Source organism: Microcaecilia unicolor, chromosome 12 (assembly GCF_901765095.1).
Source record: "Microcaecilia unicolor chromosome 12, aMicUni1.1, whole genome shotgun sequence".
Taxonomy (NCBI): domain Eukaryota; kingdom Metazoa; phylum Chordata; class Amphibia; order Gymnophiona; family Siphonopidae; genus Microcaecilia; species Microcaecilia unicolor.
In genome coordinates this window covers 6,191,809-6,212,658 of record NC_044042.1, presented here as the reverse complement: position 1 = coordinate 6,212,658, position 20,850 = coordinate 6,191,809, and the positions used below count along the sequence as shown (strand labels likewise).

Sequence of the window (20,850 nt, the reverse complement as noted above, 5' to 3'; positions counted from 1 at the left end):
TATTACTATACATTTGTCTTATCAGCTCCTTCCATGTGCTTAGATGGTAATGGATGCTCACACCACCATAGATCCTCTCAGGTTAGGAGAGATCATGAGCTCCATGTGCTCCATGTGCTGCATCTGCTGCATCTAATCCCCACAGGAAGTTGCATAGCTGTGTGACCTCTCTAAGTAATTCACATCAGAGGTCACAGAGTAATCACAGAGAAATAATAGGTGACAGGCAATGCATGTAAAAATACAATACATTCCAACAAAATTCACCACCCTGGGCAGCTGCCTATGGGGCTAATTTTCAAAAGTTTAAGCACTGGCAACTTTTGAAAATTAGCCCCATAGGCAGCTGCCTAGGGTGGTGAATTTCAGAGGCACTAATACTCAGGCCAAAATGGAGCCTGCTTGCACTTCACTTTAGGGCCCTGTGCATCTGTTGCTTCTGTGGGGCAACCCTATGGCGCTGTGGCCTTCCACTGTTTTTCTTCTGGCTCTCCTTTTGGACCCGCCCCCGTCTGACGTAAGTAACCAACGTCAGACGGGGGCGGGCCCAAAAGGAGAGAGACGCGAAGGAAGAATGGAAGACAGAGGCGTCAGCTGATCTTCTTGCCCGTGCAGCGCCTTCACATAGAGGTGAGAGGCGCTGCACGGGCCTGGTAAGAGGGAGGGGGGCCCGATGGAGGGGGGGAATGGCGGCGAGGACCCGCGGAGGAGGCGGGGCACAGGGCGGAGGGTGTCAGTCAGGAGGCGGAGCTGTGGGGTTGACAGAAGAGTACAGAGGAATGGAGGGGGGCCGGCCGGGGCTTCTAAAGTAAGGATTTCTTCGTTTTGCTTTTTAAATTTATTATGCGGGGAGCAGCGGCGACCTCGGACGGGGTGGGGGGGCAAGGCCGTTCAAACAGGATGCTCCTGATGAGCGCCTTTGCCCCCTCCCGGTCCTTTATTTTTTAACTTCTGGATTGCTTGCAGAGGGAGCGGGGAGCAGCGGTGACCTGGGGCGTCAATAAAGGACGCCCCTGGCGCGTGTTTTCACCCCCCTTGTTCTTTTTTTTTTTAGTTCTACATTAGAGTTTTTAGCCGGAGAGCCCTAACGAGAGGTACAGACCTCTCGTTAGATTTCTCGGCGTTTTCCTTCGTTAAACCAATCGGAAAACGTTAGTGCATGTTATTTCACAAGGGTTTCTACACTAATTGCTCATCTGCATTCCATTTTCGTTAGCTGCTACGGTCCTCGAAAAATGGGCTTTAGTACATGAAACGGTTGGCAATTTCTTCGATAAAGGGTGGTTAAAGGGTTGTTAAAGTTTTGTGCATCTGGGCCCTATTCGAAAAGGCATATCCCACTGACCCAACTTAAGTACCTGAACCCAGCAACACAAAGAAACCTGAACTTGTAATGAACACCATGAACTTTATATAACTTCCTTCTTTATGATTCCCTAATTTATTTATTTGTTTGTAACACTTATACCCCGCGCTTTCCCACTCATTAGCAGGTTCAATGCGGCTTACATGATATAACAGGTTTACGATAACACAAAATGGATAACAGCTGTAATATAGTGAATAATGAGGTGGACAATAAAAGGGGATAAGTAAAGTGGATAAGGGAGGAAGGTGGTAGAGGTAGGGAGTGGGAAGAGGGTGTATATTGGGAAGTGTGTTGTTAATTAAGGAAGAATGTGTGGAGGAGTGGCCTAGTGGTTAGGGTGGTGGACTCTGGTCCTGAGGAACTGAGTTGGATTCCCACTTCAGGCACAAGCAGCTCCTTGTCACTCTGGGCAAGTCACCTAACCCTCCATTGCCCCATGTAAGCCGCATTGAGCCTGCCATGAGTGGGAAAGCGCAGGGTACAAATGTAACAAAAATAAAATAGATACTATTGGAGATTCTACACGGAATGTTGCTATTCCACTAGCAATATTCCATGTAGAAGGCTGCGCAGGCTTTTGTTTCTGTGAGTCTGACACAGGACGTCAGACTCATAGAAGCAGAAGCCTGCGCGGCCACATTGGTGATCTGCAAGGGCCGACTTCTACATGGAACGTTGCTAGTGGAATAGCAACATTCCATGTAGAATCTCAAATAGTAGCAACAGTGGAGGAGTGGCCTAGTGGTTAGGGTGGTGGACTTTGGTCCTGGGGAACTGAAGAACTGAGTTCGATTCCCACTTCAGGCACAGGCAGCTCCTTGTGACTCTGGGCAAGTCACTTAACCCTCCATTGCCCCAGGTAAGCCGCATTGAGCCTGCCATGAGTGGGAAAGCGCAGGGTACAAATGTAACAAAAATAAAATAAATAAAAATGATGGTTGGAAGAGGAATAATTCAAAAAGGATAAATGAAGAAGCATATTTCAGGTTCTGTCTGATCCGGATAGCGTAGATGTACTCCTAATTTAAGTCGAGTCATTTGTATAGGCTTGCTTGAAGAGGTAAGTTTTTAGCAGCTTCCAGAAGGGTAAATGGTCATTGACTATTCGAATAGTGTTTGTACATATCTATTTCATTGACAATAACATCACTCTGTATTCGTTTCTTCACCGTAGGTGGCCATCGCTTCTCGGTACTATGTAAGCCACATTGAGCCTGCAAATAGGTGGGAAAATGTGGGGTACAAATGTAAGAAATAAATAAATAACGTGGTTCATATGTAGCAGATACTGAGATTAATGCTCAAATATGTAAACATGAATAAAAGTTAAGTAAATTACATTAGAGAACCATGCGAAAAACACAACAAAGAAAATGTTTCATTCCACGTGGAAACTCAAAAGAATGAAGCTTTTCTTCCCAAGAGAAGCATTCTGCAGATTTATGCAATCATTGGTATTATGCCAGCTAGACTACTGCAATGCCGACTATGCTGGGTGCAAAGAACAAATTATTAAAAAAATCTTCAAACTGCACAAAACACGGCAGCCAGACTAATATTTGACAAAACGAAATATGAAAACGCCAGTCCCTTACGAGAAAAACTACACTGGCTCCCTTTAAAAGAACGCATTGCTTTTAAGGTTTGCACCCTGGTCCATAAGATCATACGCGGTGAAGCTCCAGGGTATATGTCAGACCTTATTGACCTACCAACCAGGAACTCTACCAGCTCTTCACGTACATTCCTGAATCTCCACTATCTAAACTGTAAGGGACTGAAATATAAATTAACATATGTACACAGCTTCTCCTATATACGCATGCAAATTTGGAATGAATTACCAAAATCCATCAAAATAACCCACGACGAAGTTCCGTAAACGATTGAAAAATTATTTATTTAAGAAAGCGTACAGTAACAACTCATCCTAAATGCCAATTAACAAAATGTATCTGTACAACACGTATTCTATACGTCTTAGCTGTTTTTATTTATTTGTACCCCGTACTTTTTCCCACTCATGGCAGGCAATGGAGGGTTAAGTGACTTGCCCAAAGTCACAAGGAGCTGCCTGGGCCAGGAATCAAACTCAGTTCCTCAGGACCAAAGTCCACCACCCTAACCACTAGGCCACTCCTCCACTGTTGCTACTATTTGAGATTCTACATGGAATGTTGCTATTCCACTAGCAACATTCCATGTAGAAGTCAGCCCTTGCAGATCACCAATGTGGCCGTGCAGGACGTCAGACTCACAGAAACAGAAGCCTGCGCAGCCTTCTACATGGAATGTTGCTAGTGGAATAGCACACTACACAAATCCAAAGATAAGAACTCAGTGTCTGCTCACTGCATATAAATACTTTTAGTAATGCAAATTCTCATATGGTTTGGATATTGGGAGCCCTCGGACGATGCCACTTAAAAGCAATTTCATTAGTTTTTGCCTAGTGGCCAGGCCTCTCTTCATCGGGTACTCCCTTTTCTTAAACCTTAAATAAATGCTGTGGCAAACACACTCCACTGGTGCCCAAAATTATACGTGCTCAAAATTCAAAAGAAAAATAGAAAAAACTTATCTTGAACATTAGTACATGTCTCTCGCTGTTGAAGTCCGCTTTGGCTTCCCCTAAATTACGCCCGACGCCGCGGGTTTCAATATTTTCATCAGGGACTCGGGTTAAACTTGCCCACCTTAAATCCTCAACAGTCTGTGCACGCAGTCTCTCACAGTGCACTGAATTGTTCTTCCTAGGCGCTATTTAATGACTGTGAAGTGCTGGCGCATCACTACGACGTCACTGTGGGAGGGAAAAAATTCCAAGGTTAAAAAAGAATTTGCCTTCCCCCTCACTATTTGTTACAAAGAACCTAAAAAATGATCCTCTTTCTCAAGGTGCATTTAATGATTGAAAATTGAAAATTATACTTATAATTATAACGTTCCACCAGACCAACTTGCTATTGTTAAATTTAGTTATAATTTAATGAAGAAAAGTCAAAAACATCATTTATAATTTTTGAATAAACTAAAAATGACATATTGGAATAAAATTTAAATCATAGAATTCCATTCAACAGATTCATTCAATCCATGGGGATTAACAGTATGTAACCTATGTATCCACCATTGTTCTCTTCGTGTCAATACTGTAGCCCGATCGCGTCCCACAATGGTCTCTGGGACCTGCTCTATAATGAACCATCTCAGGTCCGCAAAAGTATGATGATACTGTAAACAGTGTAGCACCAGGGGAGCTGACAACGTTTTTGTTTTTAATTTGCTTTTGTGTTCTATGAGTCTTACTCTCATGGTCCTAATAGTTCGACCAACGTACTGTAAAGAGCATGGGCCCATGCTCTTTACAGTACGTTGGTCGAATTATTAGGACCATGAGAGTAAGACTCATAGAACACAAAAGCAAATTAAAAACAAAAACGTTGTCAGCTCCCCTGGTGCTACACTGTTTACAGTATCATCATACTTTTGCGGACCTGAGATGGTTCATTATAGAGCAGGTCCCAGAGACCATTGTGGGACGCGATCGGGCTACAGTATTGACACGAAGAGAACAATGGTGGATACATAGGTTACATACTGTTAATCCCCATGGATTGAATGAATCTGTTGAATGGAATTCTATGATTTAAATTTTATTCCAATATGTCATTTTTAGTTTATTCAAAAATTATAAATGATGTTTTTGACTTTTCTTCATTAAATTATAACTAAATTTAACAATAGCAAGTTGGTCTGGTGGAACGTTATAATTATAAGTATAATTTTCAATTTTCAATCATTAAATGCACCTTGAGAAAGAGGATCATTTTTTAGGTTCTTTGTAACAAATAGTGAGGGGGAAGGCAAATTCTTTTTTAACCTTGGAATTTTTTCCCTCCCACAGTGACGTCGTAGTGATGCGCCAGCACTTCACAGTCATTAAATAGCGCCTAGGAAGAACAATTCAGTGCACTGTGAGAGTCTGCGTGCACAGACTGTTGAGGATTTAAGGTGGGCAAGTTTAACCCGAGTCCCTGATGAAAATATTGAAACCCGCGGCGTCGGGCGTAATTTAGGGGAAGCCAAAGCGGACTTCAACAGCGAGAGACATGTACTAATGTTCAAGATAAGTTTTTTCTATTTTTCTTTTGAATTTTGAGCACGTATAATTTTGGGCACCAGTGGAGTGTGTTTGCCACAGCATTTATTTAAGGTTTAAGAAAAGGGAGTACCCGATGAAGAGAGGCCTGGCCACTAGGCAAAAACTAATGAAATTGCTTTTAAGTGGCATCGTCCGAGGGCTCCCAATATCCAAACCATATGAGAATTTGCATTACTAAAGTATTTATATGCAGTGAGCAGACACTGAGTTCTTATCTTTGGATTTGTGTAGTGTGTGATTGCAGTTTCCAAAGATTTTTGGTATTGGAGATCTTAGTGGTTTCAGGCTAGTGGAATAGCAACATTCCATGTAGAATCTCCAATAGTAGCAACATTCCATGTAGAATCTCCAACAGTATCTATTTTATTTTGTTACATTTGTACCCTGCGCTTTCCCACTCATGGCAGGCTCAATGCAGCTTACATGGGGCAATGGAGGGTTAAGTGACTTGCCCAAAGTCACAAGGAGCTGCCTGGGCTGGGAATCAAACTCAGTTCCTCAGGACCAAAGTCCACCACCCTAACCACTAGGCCACTCCTCCACATCTTCTTGATTTGTAGTTTAATGTTCCTAATTGTTCAAGTTCATTTTGTCATGAATGAAGTTTAACCTAATACCTTCAGTTGTCATCACAAGACGAACTTTCCTCCTGCAACCTAATCCACACTGTCCCCTCTACCTCAACTATGTATTTCTTCTGTCCGGAACAGGTAAACACCACTTACGGAACTATGTAAGCCACATTGAGTCTGCAAATAGGTGGGAAAATGTGGGATAAAAATATAAATAAATAAATAAAATCACCCCTCTCTCTCTCTCTCTCTCTCTCTCTCTCTCAGCATTTTCTTTGGCCATATTTGGACCTTTCACTGTGACCGGAGAACTTGGCAACTCTGTCGCTATAACCTGCCACTACAGAGCCACAGCCGTTAATGTCCACGGCAGGAAATTCTGGTGCAGAAGGTCACAGACCTATTCAAGGTGTGACACCATTACCTCCACCACTCCCTTCATTGCTCCAGGCTACCAGAACCGAGCGTCCATCTCCGACTTCCCCAGCAACGGAACATTTACGGTGAAGATAGAACAGCTGAAGCGGGAAGACACAGGGCAATACAGGTGTGGGGTCGGACAGAACAACGACGGTTTTTTCTTCCCAGTGAATCTCACTATTTTGGAAGGTGAGCTGTTCTGATAGTAAAATTGGTGGGTTGCTTAACACAGGGTAGAAAGGTGCGTGCAGCCCGTGGGAAGGGATCGGGGACCACGAATTCGAGAGGGAGTGCTGAAAAAGAACTGCCTAATCCCGGTTCTCTCTATGGGAAAGATGCCGTGGGGTGGTGCTAGCGATGCACAGAGCGCTGGAGCACAGGTGTTAACTTGCGTGGAAGACATGGCCGCGGATTGTATTACACTGCACGGTAATGAGGCCGTTAAATATCCCGCGGCAGACAGAGAAGGGAGCAGTGGTTTTTGCTGCACGGACAACTTGAGAAACTTTTTGCCAGGTTTGGGGGGCAGTGTAGGTTAGCAGAGTGGATTTAATGCCAGGTTTGAAGATTTAGCAAAAGAATATAAGAATAGCCATACTGGGTCAGGGCAATGGTCCGTCTATTCCAATATTTATGTTAACAATGTTAACAAATCTATGTAAGCCACATTGAGCCTGCAAATAGGTGTGTGGGATACAAATGCAATAAATAATATCCTGTTTCTAACAGTGACCAATCCAGGTCACAAGTACCTGGCAGAAACCCAAATAGTAGCAACATTCCAGAACCTCAAATACTAACAACATTCCATATAGAATCTCAAAGAGCAGCAGCATTCCATATAGAATCTTAAATAATACCAACATTCCATGCTACCAATCCCAGGGCAAACAGTGGCTTCCTCCATGTCCATCTCAATAGTAGACTATGGACTTTTCCTCCAGGAACTCATCAGAACCTTTTAAACCCAGACACTAACTGCTGCTTTCACATCCTCCGCCAACAAGTTCCAGACCTTAACTAGTCGTTAAAAAATATTTCATCCTATTTGTTTTAAAAGTATTTCCATGTAACTTCCTTGAGTGTCCCCTAGTCTTTTACTTTTGGAACGAGTAAAAAAATCGATTCACTTCTATTCGTTCTACACCACTCAGGATTTTGTAGACCACAATCATATCTCCCCTCATCTGTCTCTTGTCCGGGCTGAAGAGCCCCTAACCTTTTTAAGCCTTTCCTCATATGAGAGGAGTTCCATCCCCTTTATCGTTTTAGTCGCTCATCTTTGAACCTTTTCTAATTCCGCGATGAGGCATATTTTCAAAGCACTTTGGGAGGCTAAGTTCCATAGGTTTCTATGGAACTTTGGGAGGCTAAGTGCTTTGAAAATGAGCTTGTATGTCTTTTTTGAGATACGGCGACCAGAACTGAACTCAGTACTCAAGGTTTTGCAGAAGTGACTGCAAGTTTAAAAGACTGATAGGAGGTAACAGAGCCTGTGCGCATGTCCGAGCAAAAACGAAAGTATCAGAGCACACTGGTGCCCCATTGTTTTGTGAATAAATATTAGTCTTGCAGAATGTTATTTGCTGATCTTTATATGCAGAACATGTGGTGACATGTGCAGGCGCTTCGGTTGATCCGAGATGCGCACAGGAAGCTGCCTACACTGGGAAACCTTCGTGTGCATACATCCAGCAGACTCTCCCAAATTTGCACACAAGTTCTGTCTGTATAAAATTTGTATAGACTTACCTTTCCATGTGCCACGATATTACATTCACTGTAGAAACCGACATATGCATGCGATGTAGCTGCACAGAGGGGGCGTGTCAGGGGGGTTAGAAAGTGGGTGTTTGTGTGCTAATCAGTTAGCACATCTACATTACCGCCTGCTAACTGATTATTGCACAGTTAGCATGTGAACCCTTACCATCCGCATACTCGTTACTTTTTTTTAAGGCCGCAAGCTAATGGCAACATTAGAGCATGGCCATTGATAAAATTGCCCTTACTGAGTGGAAAAAACCCGCATGTGGGCTTGCTAAGGCCAACGTTTCCCACAATTTGATAAAACGACCCCTTAGAATTAATTGCTCACATTTATGTATCTATTTGTTTGTTTAATGCATTTGATATACTACAATAGGCCTTCACTTAGGCATCTAAGCGGTTTACAGGAAAGCTAAAATAAGGGAGAGTTTAAAGACACAGTTTTTAAAACAGAGGGGTATGGGGCTAGGGATTCAGCTGTGACAGGGAAAAGATTCAGAGAAGAGATGGGTCTTGAGCAGTTTCTTAAAAGCGGTGATGGTGGGCTGGTTTCTAATATGGAGGGGGAGGCTCTTCCAGAGTTTAGGGCCCAGGTACCTAAAGGCAGAGTCTCGTGAGATGTTGAGATGAAGAGTGGAGAGTAAGGGTATGGTTGTTTTCAGCCGAGCGGAGTCAACGTAGGGGAGTGTAAGGGCTGAGGAGATTGTTCAGAATGGAAGGGGCCGAAGGGAAACAGCTCTTGTCAGGACAGAGCGACATTGAGGTTTAAATGACACTATTGTGACACAGGGTTTCTAATGTGACCTATCTCAACAGATCCAAGTAAAGCTGGACAACCGGAGCTAATCTTTGGTGAGCAGAGGGGGTCTACATCCATCAGATGTGACCTGCAGAAGAACTTCACCAACAAGAACGTCACCTACATAAAGAAATTCTGGTGCAGAATGGGAAGTACAGGCTGCTATACTGTGGCCGATTCAGATGGTTACGTGGACACTTATCATGAGGGAAGAATCGTGATCGCCGAAGACAGAGATCTTGGAATATTCAAAGTCTTAATTAATCAGCTGAAGAATGAGGACAGTGGCTGGTACAGGTGTGGGATGGAAACATCTGACAACAGAATAATAGTGAAAGATATCAATTTGTTTGTGTCAGAAGGTGAATAACAGATTTTGCTGAATGTTTGATGTCCTTAGTTTTGAAGGCAAACGTGTAACGGAGTGTTCTTCTGTCCTGTCAGATACTGCTCTCCCCAGAAGACCCAGATACCTTCAGGCAGTTCTTGGAGGTTCAGTATCAGCTAACTGCTATCAGGACCTGCGAGGCAATTTTAATCTTACGTACTGGTGTAAATGGAAGGACGGTGGTTGCACTCTCTTGATTGACAGCAGTGGATATGTGAACAGTGAATTTGCAGAGAGAATTTCGATGACACCTCACAGTCAAGACGTCGGGGTCTACACAGTGAGCATGAAGCAGTTAACAGAGGCTGACGCTGGTTGGTTTTGGTGTGGCATCACCGATGGGGTCCAGGAACACACCTTCTCCATGAAGCTGCACTTTCTAAAGGGTAAGGTAGTGACTCGTTACTCGTAGACCTCTCCACATTCCTGGCGTTGTTTGCTGCATTTCAATTGCTTTAGGCACATTGACAAAATCAGCTTCCTTCTCTGAGAAGCAGCGGTCAGATGACTACATAAAGGAATGCAAACACCTACAAAGCAGTGGCGTAGCCACAGGTGGGCCTGGGTGGGCCAGGGCCCACCCACTTAGGGCTCAGGCCCGCCCAACAGTAGCACACGTTTAGCGGTAGCTGGTGGGGATCCCAAGCTCTGCCAGCTGAAGTGTTTCCCCTGATGGTAACGAAAACGCTACTCTCCACGATACCGACATCAGCGCATGCTCAGTTTTCAGTGCATGCCTGCTGCAGACTGGCAAGGTGGAAAGAGCATTTTCCCACCTGCTGAGATATTTTTTGGTGGTAATTGGGGGGGGAGGGGGGGAGAACACTTGGTAACCACCCACTTCTTGCCTAGGCCCACCCAAAATCTGTTGTCTGGCTACGCCCCTGCTACAAAGTATGAGATAGAAAATTTTCTTACCTGTTCTTTTAATGTTCTCATGTACTTGAATAGTTTTCGAATACTTTACAACGTGAAAATCCAGCATTGCAATGATAGTCCAAGAATTAGTTGCAAATTCAAGTCGCTGAACTGTTTCCAATCAATGCAAATAGCTGCTTCTCCAACAAGGGTCCCGACAAGGATACCTTGTTCCGCCATTAAGGCTGCTGCAGGGGACAATTATTTAAAAAACCTGCAGTGACGTGAACAGAAAACAATCAAACTTTGTACCTGAGGCGATGGAAGGTTAAGGGGCCCTTTTACTAACTCGCGTAAGCGTCTACGTGCGCAATGTGCGCCAAAAATGGAGTTACTGCCTGGCTACTGCGTGGCTCTTGTGGTAATTTCATTTTTGGCGTGTGTCCGATATGCGCGTCCGAAAATAAGTTTTTATTTTCAGACGCGCATATTGGCCGTGTGCCAAGTGGCATTTGACACGCGTAAGTCATCACCGCCAGGTTACCACGTGAGACTTTACCGCTAGGTCAATGGCTGGCAGTGAGGTCTAAGACCCAAAATGGACATGTGGCAATTTTCATTTTGCCGCACGCCCATGTTCGGCAAAAATTTCAAAAGACATTTTTTTGCGGGTACGCTGAAAAATGATTCTGAGCGCGCCCAAAACACGCATCTACTCTACCGCAGACCAGTTTTCAGCGCAGCTCAGTAAGAGAACCCCTAAGTCACTTGCCCAAACAAGGCAAGTGGGATTTGAACTAGGCTTTGTCATAAGGAGTACTAGGCCACTCCTCCACTCTTGCAAGACAATCATGGGCTTAGCCAAGGGCGTGAGTGGCTTTGCTTGGTGAGAATGGGAATAATCTTTGATGGTGAGAAATATAACCTTGTAATTCAGATTTGATAGGAAATAATAAATCCTAAATAATATTCCTTTTCAATTCTATAGGAAAACTCATCCACATATGGAATGAAAGCGAAGCAAAAGCCATGACCCCACTGAGGTTTTCTTTCTCCTTCTTTTGCAGCTCCGTCATCATTAGTCTCAACTCTTCCCACATCTGCAACTCAAACAGCACCAGGGTCCTGGAGGCTGTCTAGCAGCGGTGATTCAGGCAGGCACATCGGTTCTCTGGGTCACAGACCCACTTCTGGCACTATCGCCCGTGAAAAGCAATGGCCAGGTGAGCACTCAGCATCTCTGAATGCCACGCCAAAATTATTATTATTATTTGTTGCATTTGTATCCCACATTTTCCCACCTATTTGCAGGCTCAATGTGGCTTACATTTCCGGAGTGAGAGATACAAGTGGTATTACATTAGAGATCATGATTGGCATAGTAGATTAAACAGTCAAGTATAAAGAGTTCATATTCAGAATTAGAGATAGAGTGGTATTGCGTTAGAGTTCATTCGTGGTAGAGTAGACTTTGGTAGTCAAGTGTAGAGAGATGGGTTTTATCTAGTTCAGGCTTGAGTTTCGTTGTCTGGTAGTTAGGCTGTATCGTTGTGGTATGCCTTTTTGAACAGGCTGGTCTTCAGTGATCTCCGAACGTTAGTCGCGGATTTTTCTCATGGCAAGTGGTAGTGCATTCTATAGCTGCGTGCTTATGTAGGGGAAGCTGGATGCATATGTTAATTTATATTTTAGCCCTTTGATCGAGATACAGCAGACCTGCTAGTGCCAAGGTTTAGCTCATCACGTTTCTGAGCAATAAAAAGTCCCTGAGGTATCAGTAACAGGAGAGGGGGAGGGTGTCTGGGTAGTAACCCAGAAAAGCACAGTCCTAGAGCTGTCTCTTGCCTTTCCTTCCTCTTTCCTCCCACTAAACAAAAGGCTCAGATGGCCTTTTACTAAGGCGCGCTCAAATTTTGGCGCACGCTAAACATTAGAGACGCCAATGCATTCCTATAGGCGTCTCTAACGTTTAGCACGCCCACAATTTTAGCGTGCACTTAAAACGTGAGCGCGCCATAGTAAAAGACGCTCTCAAAGCACTTCCCTTCCCCCTAAGAATCTGGGAATGACAGAAGAAAGAACAATGTCTAACTATCAAAAAACAAACAAACAAAACCCCCCAATACATCCATAAAGAAATCAGTCAACCAGAGAAGGTGGATCATAAACTGTGTAAATGGTATATTCTAATTACTCATATATTGAATTAATATTCATTCATCCAGACAGGCTCAAGGCAAAGTACAAATCTGTAAACTGCTTGGATATGCCAGTTAGGCTAAAACGTATAGAGGGGCATAATCGAACGGCGCCGGCCAAAAAGATGGCCAGTCATCTTTGGGGCCGGCTCCGCAAAGGGGCGGAGCAAATCGCATTTTCGAAAAACATGGCCAGCCATCTTTTCTTTCAACAATATGGTTGGTGCCGGCTAAATCTCAACATTTAGGTCAAATGTTGAGATCGCCGGGTTTAGAGATGGCCGGCTTCAGTTTTTGGCCATAATGGAAACCGGGCCCAGCCATCTCAAACCCGGCGAAATGCAAGGTATTTGGTCATGGGAGGAGCCAGCATTTGTAGTGTACTGGTCCCCCTAACATGCCAGGACACCAACCGGGCACCCTAGGGGGCACTTCTAAAAATTAAAAAAAAAAAATAGCTCCCAGGTGCATAGCTCCCTTACCTTGGGTGCTGAGACCCTCAAATCCCCCCCCCCCCTCCCCCAAACCCACTCCCCACAACTCTAAACCACTACCATAGCCTTAAGGGGTGAAGGGGGGCACCTACATGTGGGTACAGTGGGTTTTGGGGGGGGTGGAGGGCTCCCATTTACCACCACAAGTGTAACAGGTGGGGGGGATGGGCCTGGGTCCACCTGCCTGAAGTGCACTGCACCCACAAAAAACTGCTCCAGGTACCTGCATACTGCTGTGATGGAGCTGGGTTTGACATTTGAGGCTGGCATACAGGCTGGAAAAATATTTTTAAAGTTTTTTTTAGGGTGGGAGGGGGTTGGTGATCACTGGGGGAGTAAGGGGAGGTGATCCCCGATTCCCTCCAGTGGTCATCTGGTCAATTGGGGCACTTTTTTGAGGCTTGGTCGTAAAAATAAATGGACCAAGTGAAGCCGGCGAAATGCTTGTCAGATCCGGCCATCTTTTTTCCATTATCGGGCGAAGCCGGCCATCTCGTAACCATGCCCCTGCCCCGCCCTGCCTTCTGTACCCTGCCGACACACCCCTTTGAAGTTTCGCCGGCTCCATGACGGAAAGCAGTTGCTGCCGGCCAAAATCGGCTTTCGATTATACCGATTTGGCCGGGTTCAGGAGATGGCCGGCCATCTCCCGATTTGTGTCGGAAGATGGCTGGTGATCTCTTTCAAAAATAAGCTGGATAGAAGTCTAAATAAATATAGCATTTATTATTATTACTGTTACTGTGCTAATTCCATAATTTCTAACATAATAAGTACCTATAGACTGGATTAAAAATGATGGCATTCATATCATTGGCTCATGGTCATACTGAGTGCCATCAGGGCAGGTCATTTCATAAAAAGACACAACACTGAAATGATAGCTGGTTTGTGCACCTGTTGAATTGAGAGGGTTTCCCTGAAGCAGGCACTAGAGGGCACCAAAATGTAATTCTCATATTAAGACTGAGCTCAAAATTCAAAGTTAAGCTCTCTGTATTTCATATTGATGACCCTTAAAGAGCTCAAATGGGGCTTCTGTTCATTGGGTTCTGTTTGAAGATTAGGCTTTCATTACGGAGCACATTTTAGAAGGATAAGCCACTTTCAGTTTGGATTAAGGGATTATTGAAATACTCATTTCAGTGAGGTTTAAAATTATAATAGTGTGTTTTAATGTGCATAAAAAAGACAAGAGAGAGATTTCTGAACATTTTTGGTGCAAACTTCATGGGGGGGGGGGGGGGGGAGGCTTTGGTAGCCTGAGAATCCTCTGCCAAGAGACAAGGAGAAGAAAAGGGGAATCTTAAGTGAGGAGTGTGCTCACTGGCTGCAAAGGAGGGTTGAGGATCCTGAACATGACAACTGGGAGATTGTGTGTGGGCAGAGGAGAGACCCAGCCTGGGAGCAGGGGATTGGAGCCAGGGAGAGCTCTGTCCTAGGACCAGGGTAGATCCAGAAGGGGGTCACCGCTAGAAGAGGGGCAGACCAGAAGAGGGTCTGAGCCTGCAGAGATTGGATTTGTGCTGAGAGGAGGAGAAAAAGCCACTGAGCATAGCTCTGCCCTGCAGGATAGACATGGACAGGTGAACTACATACAGTGCTTTTTTTGTGCCGGTACGCGCCGGTACGGCGTAGCGCCACCTTTTTCCTGAGGTCCAGCTCATCTGCCCGCTCCCTTCCATTCGTGCTCCCTGAGTGGAAATCTCTTGCTTACCTGAAGTCACGGTGAACCAGCAGTGAAAGCAGCAGGCAGGCTTGTCTCCTCGTCCCTTCCCTTCCCTCTCAGCGCGTCCTGCCTTCCTCTGATGTAATTTCCTTTCTGTGAGGATGGGATGTGCTGAGAGGGAAGGGAAGCAACGAGGAGACAAGCCTGCCTGCCTGCTGCTTTCATTGCTGGTTCGCTGCGACTTCGGGTAAACAAAAGATTTCAACTCAGGGAGTACGGGTGCATGAATGGAAGGGAGCGGGAAGGCAGGGAAGAGAGAATTGCTGTACATGGATAGGAGGAGAGGGCAGGGGAGAGAGGAGAATCGCTGGACATGGATTGGAGGGGAAGGCAGGGAAGAGAGGAGAATCACTGGACGTGGATAGGAGGGGAGGGCAGGGAAGAGAGAATTGCTGGACATGGATAGGAGGGGGGAAGGGGAGTGAGGAGAATCGCTGGACATGGATGGGAGGGGAAGGCAGGGAAGAGAGAATTGCTGGACATGGATAGGAGGGGAGGGCAGGGAAGAGAGAATTGCTGGGCATGGATAGGAGGGAGGGCAGGGGAGAGAGGAGAATTGCTGGACATGGAAGGGGAGGGCAGGGGAGAGAGGACGGAGACATGCTGGACATGGGTGGAGGGAAGGGAAGACAGGAAGGAGATGCACATGGATGGAAGGGGAGGGCAGTGGAGAGAGGAGAAATGTTGGAAATGGATGGAGGGTAGAGCAGGAGATAGAGGAGAATTGCTGGACATGGATGGATGGAGGGGTTGGCGGGGAGAGAGGAGACATGCTGGACTTGGATGGAAGAGAGGGGAGAGAGAATTATTGCTTTATATGGATACAGGGGATGGAAGAGAGAGGAGAAATGCTGGACATGGATGGAGGGAAGACGAGATGAGAAGTGATGGACATGGATGGAGGGGAAGAAAAAAAACGAAGAAGATGCAATAGATGGAGATGAGGGAAAGGGACGAGAGGAGAAAAACTGCACATGGATGGAGAAAATAAGCAAAAGCTGGACCCATGTTATACCTCCTCCAGTCAATTCCACGGAGGAGAACCCAGCTTTTACTTATGGATGTAGGGCAAGAAATGAAGAAGAAAGGAGGAAAGTAAAGAAATAAATGGAAAGGAAGCCCTGGAAATGGAGTTAAGAGAACAGAGAGCAGCAGAATCAGAGACTGGGACCAATATGGATAGAAAAACAAAATCACCAGACAACAAAGGTAGAAAAAATCATTTTATTTTCATTTTAGTGTTTGGAATATGTCCAGTTTAAGAATTTACATCTACTGTCTTATTTTGCACTGGGTATACTGGAGCTGTAACATCTTACAGAAATTATTTATAATGAAAAAAGTCAAGTTATTTTTTTCTCCTATACTAGTATAATATTTTCAATGATGTCTGTTTATGTGCGCCATGGCTGGTATAAGGGGTGTGGCTACCATAGAGGTGGAGCCATATGTGGTGACCCCGTCCATAACGAGTACTGGCACCTTTTTTTCTACGAAAAAAGCACTGACTATATATATGTACATGTTTGATGCCCACGAGGTATCCCTGTAATTAGGCCTGAGAGGAGAAGTGGTATAGAGGTTCTGCTGAGGAACGCCAGAAGGATTGAAGCTAGGTTGCCGTTTTATATGCTGTTTGGGCTGCTTAATAAAGGTTTTAAGTACTGCCTGTTGTACAGTTGGAAGAAATAAACAGTTTGAGTTTGCTTAAGTTATGACTACAGTGTATCTTTGAGCATGAAGGTTCAAGTGCGTCCCAAACCCCCTGGATCGCTATTCCGGATCATAAACCCACTCTCAAGCTCGACTACAAGCGTACTGGAATGGATGAGTGCAGTGAGAGTGGCCCTGAATGTGATACGAACAAAACTGACTAATCTGCTTTGTGACCCGAGGCCGGAGTTAGCACACGGATGAGACCCGGGTTATATATGTATTGCTTCCACCCTTAAGGTGGTAGTTATTAAGGTGCAGTAAAAGTCACAAGTTCACCTGGAAGGTTACAACACCCATCTATCTAGAAGGATCCCCTGGGGGGTCAGGCAAGAGTGAACCCAGTCACCCCTTCTCTTATCAGCAGCGGGTTGAAATGGTGCTGGCGACCCTAGTGGTCATTTCATGGTACTACTGTCAGAGGTCAGGAGGCAAAAGGCTCTTAAATGGATGCTTGAACCCTAACGGCTGGGGATTGCTCCTGCCCGACCCTACTAGACCCTAAAGGGGAAAGGGAAATGGGACTTGATATATCGCCTTTCTTGGTATTTTACATTCAAAGCGGTTTACATATATTCAGGTACTTATTTTGTACCAGGGTCAATGGAGGGTTAAGTGACTTGCCCAGAGTCACAAGGAGCTGCAGTGGGAATTGAGCCCAGTTCCCCAGAATCAGAGTCTGCTGCACTAACCACTAGGCTACTCCTCCACTAGCAACATTCCATGTAGAATCTCCAATAGTAGCAACAGAATCTCAATAGTAGCAACATTCCATCTAGAATCTACAGATAGTTTCAACATTCCATGTAGAATCTCAAATAGGGAAAGGGAAATGGGACTTGATATATCACCTTTCTGAGGTTTTTGCAACTACATTCAAATCGGTTTATTTATTTATTATTTATTTGTTGCATTTGTATCCCACATTTTCCCACCTATTTGTAGGCTCAATGTGGCTTACAATGCTCCGTTTTGGCATTCACCATTCCAGAGTGAGAAAGAATACAGATTGGTATTACATTGATAAATAGAAAGCACAATAGAGTTAAACAGTTATGCAAACACATCTTGGAAGAGATCAGTTCAGAGGATAAGGTACAGTAGCGATGTATTGCGATTATAGTTGTATGCTTTGTTGAAGAGGTAGGTCTTCAGGGATTTGCGAAAGTTAGTTAGTTCGTAAATTATTTTTAGGTTAAGTGGTAATGTGTTCCATATCTGCGTGCCTAGGTAGGAAAAGCTGGACGCATGTGTTAGTCTATATTTTAGTCCTTTACAGTTGGGGAAGTGAAGATTGAGGAATGTGCGGGATGATCTTTTCGCGTTCCTGGGTGGTAAGTCGACCAGGTCTGACATGTATGCAGGGGCTTCTCCGTGAATGTTTTTATGAACTAGAGTGCATACCTTGAATGCGATATGTTCTTTGAGTGGAAGCCAGTGTAGTTTTTCTCTTAATGGTTTTGCGCTTTCATACTTTGCTTTCCCAAATATGAGTCTTGCGGCAGTGTTCTGGGCTGTTTGAAGTTTCTTAATGATTTGCTCTTTACAGCCAGCGTACAGTGCATTGCAGTAGTCTAAGTGACTCAGCACCATAGACTGCACCAGGTTGCGGAAGATGGTCCTTGGGAAGAAAGGTTTTACTCTTTTGAGCTTCCACATTGAATAGAACATCTTCTTGGTTGTGTTCTTTACATGATTTTCCAGTGTAAGATTTCGATCTATGGTAACTCCAAGAATTTTCAGGGTGTCTGAGACGGGAAGGGAGAGGTTTGTGTGGTTATTGTGGTGAATTTGCTTGTATTATGTTGCGATGTCAGTATGAGACACTGTTTTCTCTGCATTAAGCTTTAACCGAAATGCATCCGCCCATGAGTGCATGATTTGGAATCCTTGGTTGATGTCGTTGGTGATTTCCTTTAAGTCATGTTTGAATGGGATGTATATCGTGACGTCATCTGTGTATATGTTTGGTTTGAGGTTTTGATTGGATAGTAACTTGGCTAAGGGTGTCATCATTAGGTTAAAGATGGTAGGTGAGAGGGGGGATCCTTGGGGGACTCCACATTCCGGTATCCATGGGGTTGATGTAGTCGAGTTAGATGTTACTTGGTATGATCTTGTGGTCAGGAAGTCTCTAAACCAGTTTAGTACTTTACCTCCAACTCCGAAGTATTCTAGGATGTTTAGTAATATTCCATGATCAACCATGTCAAAAGCACTTGACATGTCGAATTGCAGGAGAAGTATGTTGTTGCCGGTTGCAATTGTTTGTTTAAAGTTTTTCAGGAGGGTGATTAGTACTGTTTTGGTGCTATGGTTCGATCAAAATCCTGGTTTACATATATTCAGGTACTTATTTTGTACCAGGGGCAATGGAGGGTTAAGTGACTTGCCCACAATCACAAGGGGCTGCAGTGGGAATCGAACCCGGTTCCCCAGAATCAGAGTCCGCTGCACTAACCACTAGGCTACTCCTCCACTAGCAACATTCCATGTAGAAGCCTGCACATACATGCAGGACGTTAGACTCACAGAAACAGAAGCCTGCGCGGCCGCGTTGCTGATCTGCAAAGGCAGGCTTCTACATGGAATGTTGCTAGTGGAAGAGCAACATTCCATGTAGAATTTCAAATAGTAGCAACAGAATCTCAATAGTAGCAACATTCCATGTAGAATCTCAAATAGTATCAACAGAATCTCCAGTAGTAGCAACATTCCATGTAGAATCTCAAATAGTATCAACAGAATCTCCAGTAGTAGCAACATTCCATGTAGAATCTGAAATAGGGAAAGGGAACTGGGACTTGATATACTGCCTTTCTGAGGTTTTTGCAACTACATTCAAAGCGGTTTACATATATTCAGGTACTTATTTTGTACAGGTTTTTCAAGGTAGGCTGTGGGGTCCTACAGGGGGAGGGGTCACTTGCTGATTGGTGGGGCTTCTGGGTGGGTGTGTGTCATGACTTCTAGGTGGAGGTAGTGACTTGGAGGGCTTCTGGGTAGGGATCATAATGGGAGGGCTTCGGTATATTTAACAATGCAGCGTCTGGTTTTCTCCACAAACTGCATTATTAAATTTACATACTAATGAGTGGGTTTTACATACATTTGTACCTTTCGCAACTTATTAGTATGTAACCCACGGAGCAGAAACTACCTCTCATTACAGTAATATGACTTGTGTTAGTTCCCTTTTACACATATTGGGCTAGATTCTATTTATCACGCCTAAAAAATCAGCGCTGAAAAAAAATACGCCTAGGCGTGTTCTAGAAATAACATCTACATTTAGGCGCGGTTTATAGAATACATTCAATGCCAGTTTTCTGCGACTATATTTAGTCATGACCACTTATGCCAATGAACGACGCCTAAATTACCCACGGAACGGGCATATTCTATAACAGTGTGCTTAAATTCTAGGAACGCCTCTACCAAGGCCACACCCCCTTTTAGACCCACATCTTAGAATTTACGCCCTACACTTTATAGGATATGCTTAGCCAGTTGTGCGGTAAATTCTAATTAAAGCCAATTAGTATCGATCAGCGCTTGTTAAGTGGCAATTATCGGCACTGATTGACTTGTTAAGTGGCTTAAGTCAATTAAGTTGTGCACGCAAATCAAGAATATGACCGTATTTGCTCGTGCAACTCAAGTCACACTATATAGAATTTGGGGGATTATGAGGCAAATAATGTGTGTTATAGCCAAAACGCAATTTGATAACTATCTTGTAATGACTGTACTATCTATGGGAAGGAAACAGCCACTGATAGGTTGAACATTCTCTATGATCCACAGTCAGATCATAAAACTATTCTTTCTCCATCCCTCTCTGATCTCTTAGCAAGACCTTCTCCCCTGAGATCGACAACCTCACCTTCAAGAGTGATCCAAAGAGCAGGAGACTCTCCTGTCCCAAGTGTTGGCAGCACCAGGCTGACCAGGGCCTCCTCCTGGCCGTATTACAGAAGCACAGGGATGGGTGAGTGCTATCGTTTGAGTGCTCTGAGAAAAGAGTGCATCAGGGGCGTAGCCAGACAGCAGATTTTGGGTGGGCCTAGGCAAGAAGTAGGTGGGCACCAAATGTTCTCTCCCCCACCCCCACATCAAAAAATATCTCAGCTGGTGGGAAAATGCTTCTCTCCAGTCTGCACCTTGGTAGTTTGCAGCAGGCATGCGCTGAAAACTGAGCATGCGAAGGTGCCAGTATTGTGGAGAGCAGCATTTTCATGACCATGTGCTACTGTTGGATGGGCCTGAGCCCTAAGTGGGTGGGCCACGGCCCACCCAGGCCCACCTGTGGCTACACCACTGGAGTGCATTAAAAATTGCTTTGTGTTCTTCCTCAATTGGATTGTTGCAATTT

At 44.6% G+C, this 20,850-nt stretch overlaps 1 protein-coding gene across 1 annotated transcript in view; it reads left to right on the top strand.

Moving 5' to 3' along the window:
* Positions 1-20,850, top strand: part of PIGR (polymeric immunoglobulin receptor) — a 148,394-nt gene that overhangs the window by 5,384 nt on the left and 122,160 nt on the right. Inside the window, exons 2-6 of the mRNA XM_030221618.1 lie at positions 6,374-6,715; positions 9,113-9,457; positions 9,540-9,869; positions 11,409-11,564; positions 20,329-20,466. Coding sequence (XP_030077478.1) covers positions 6,374-6,715; positions 9,113-9,457; positions 9,540-9,869; positions 11,409-11,564; positions 20,329-20,466 — 1,311 coding nt within the window. The remainder of the gene's footprint in view (positions 1-6,373; positions 6,716-9,112; positions 9,458-9,539; positions 9,870-11,408; positions 11,565-20,328; positions 20,467-20,850) is intronic.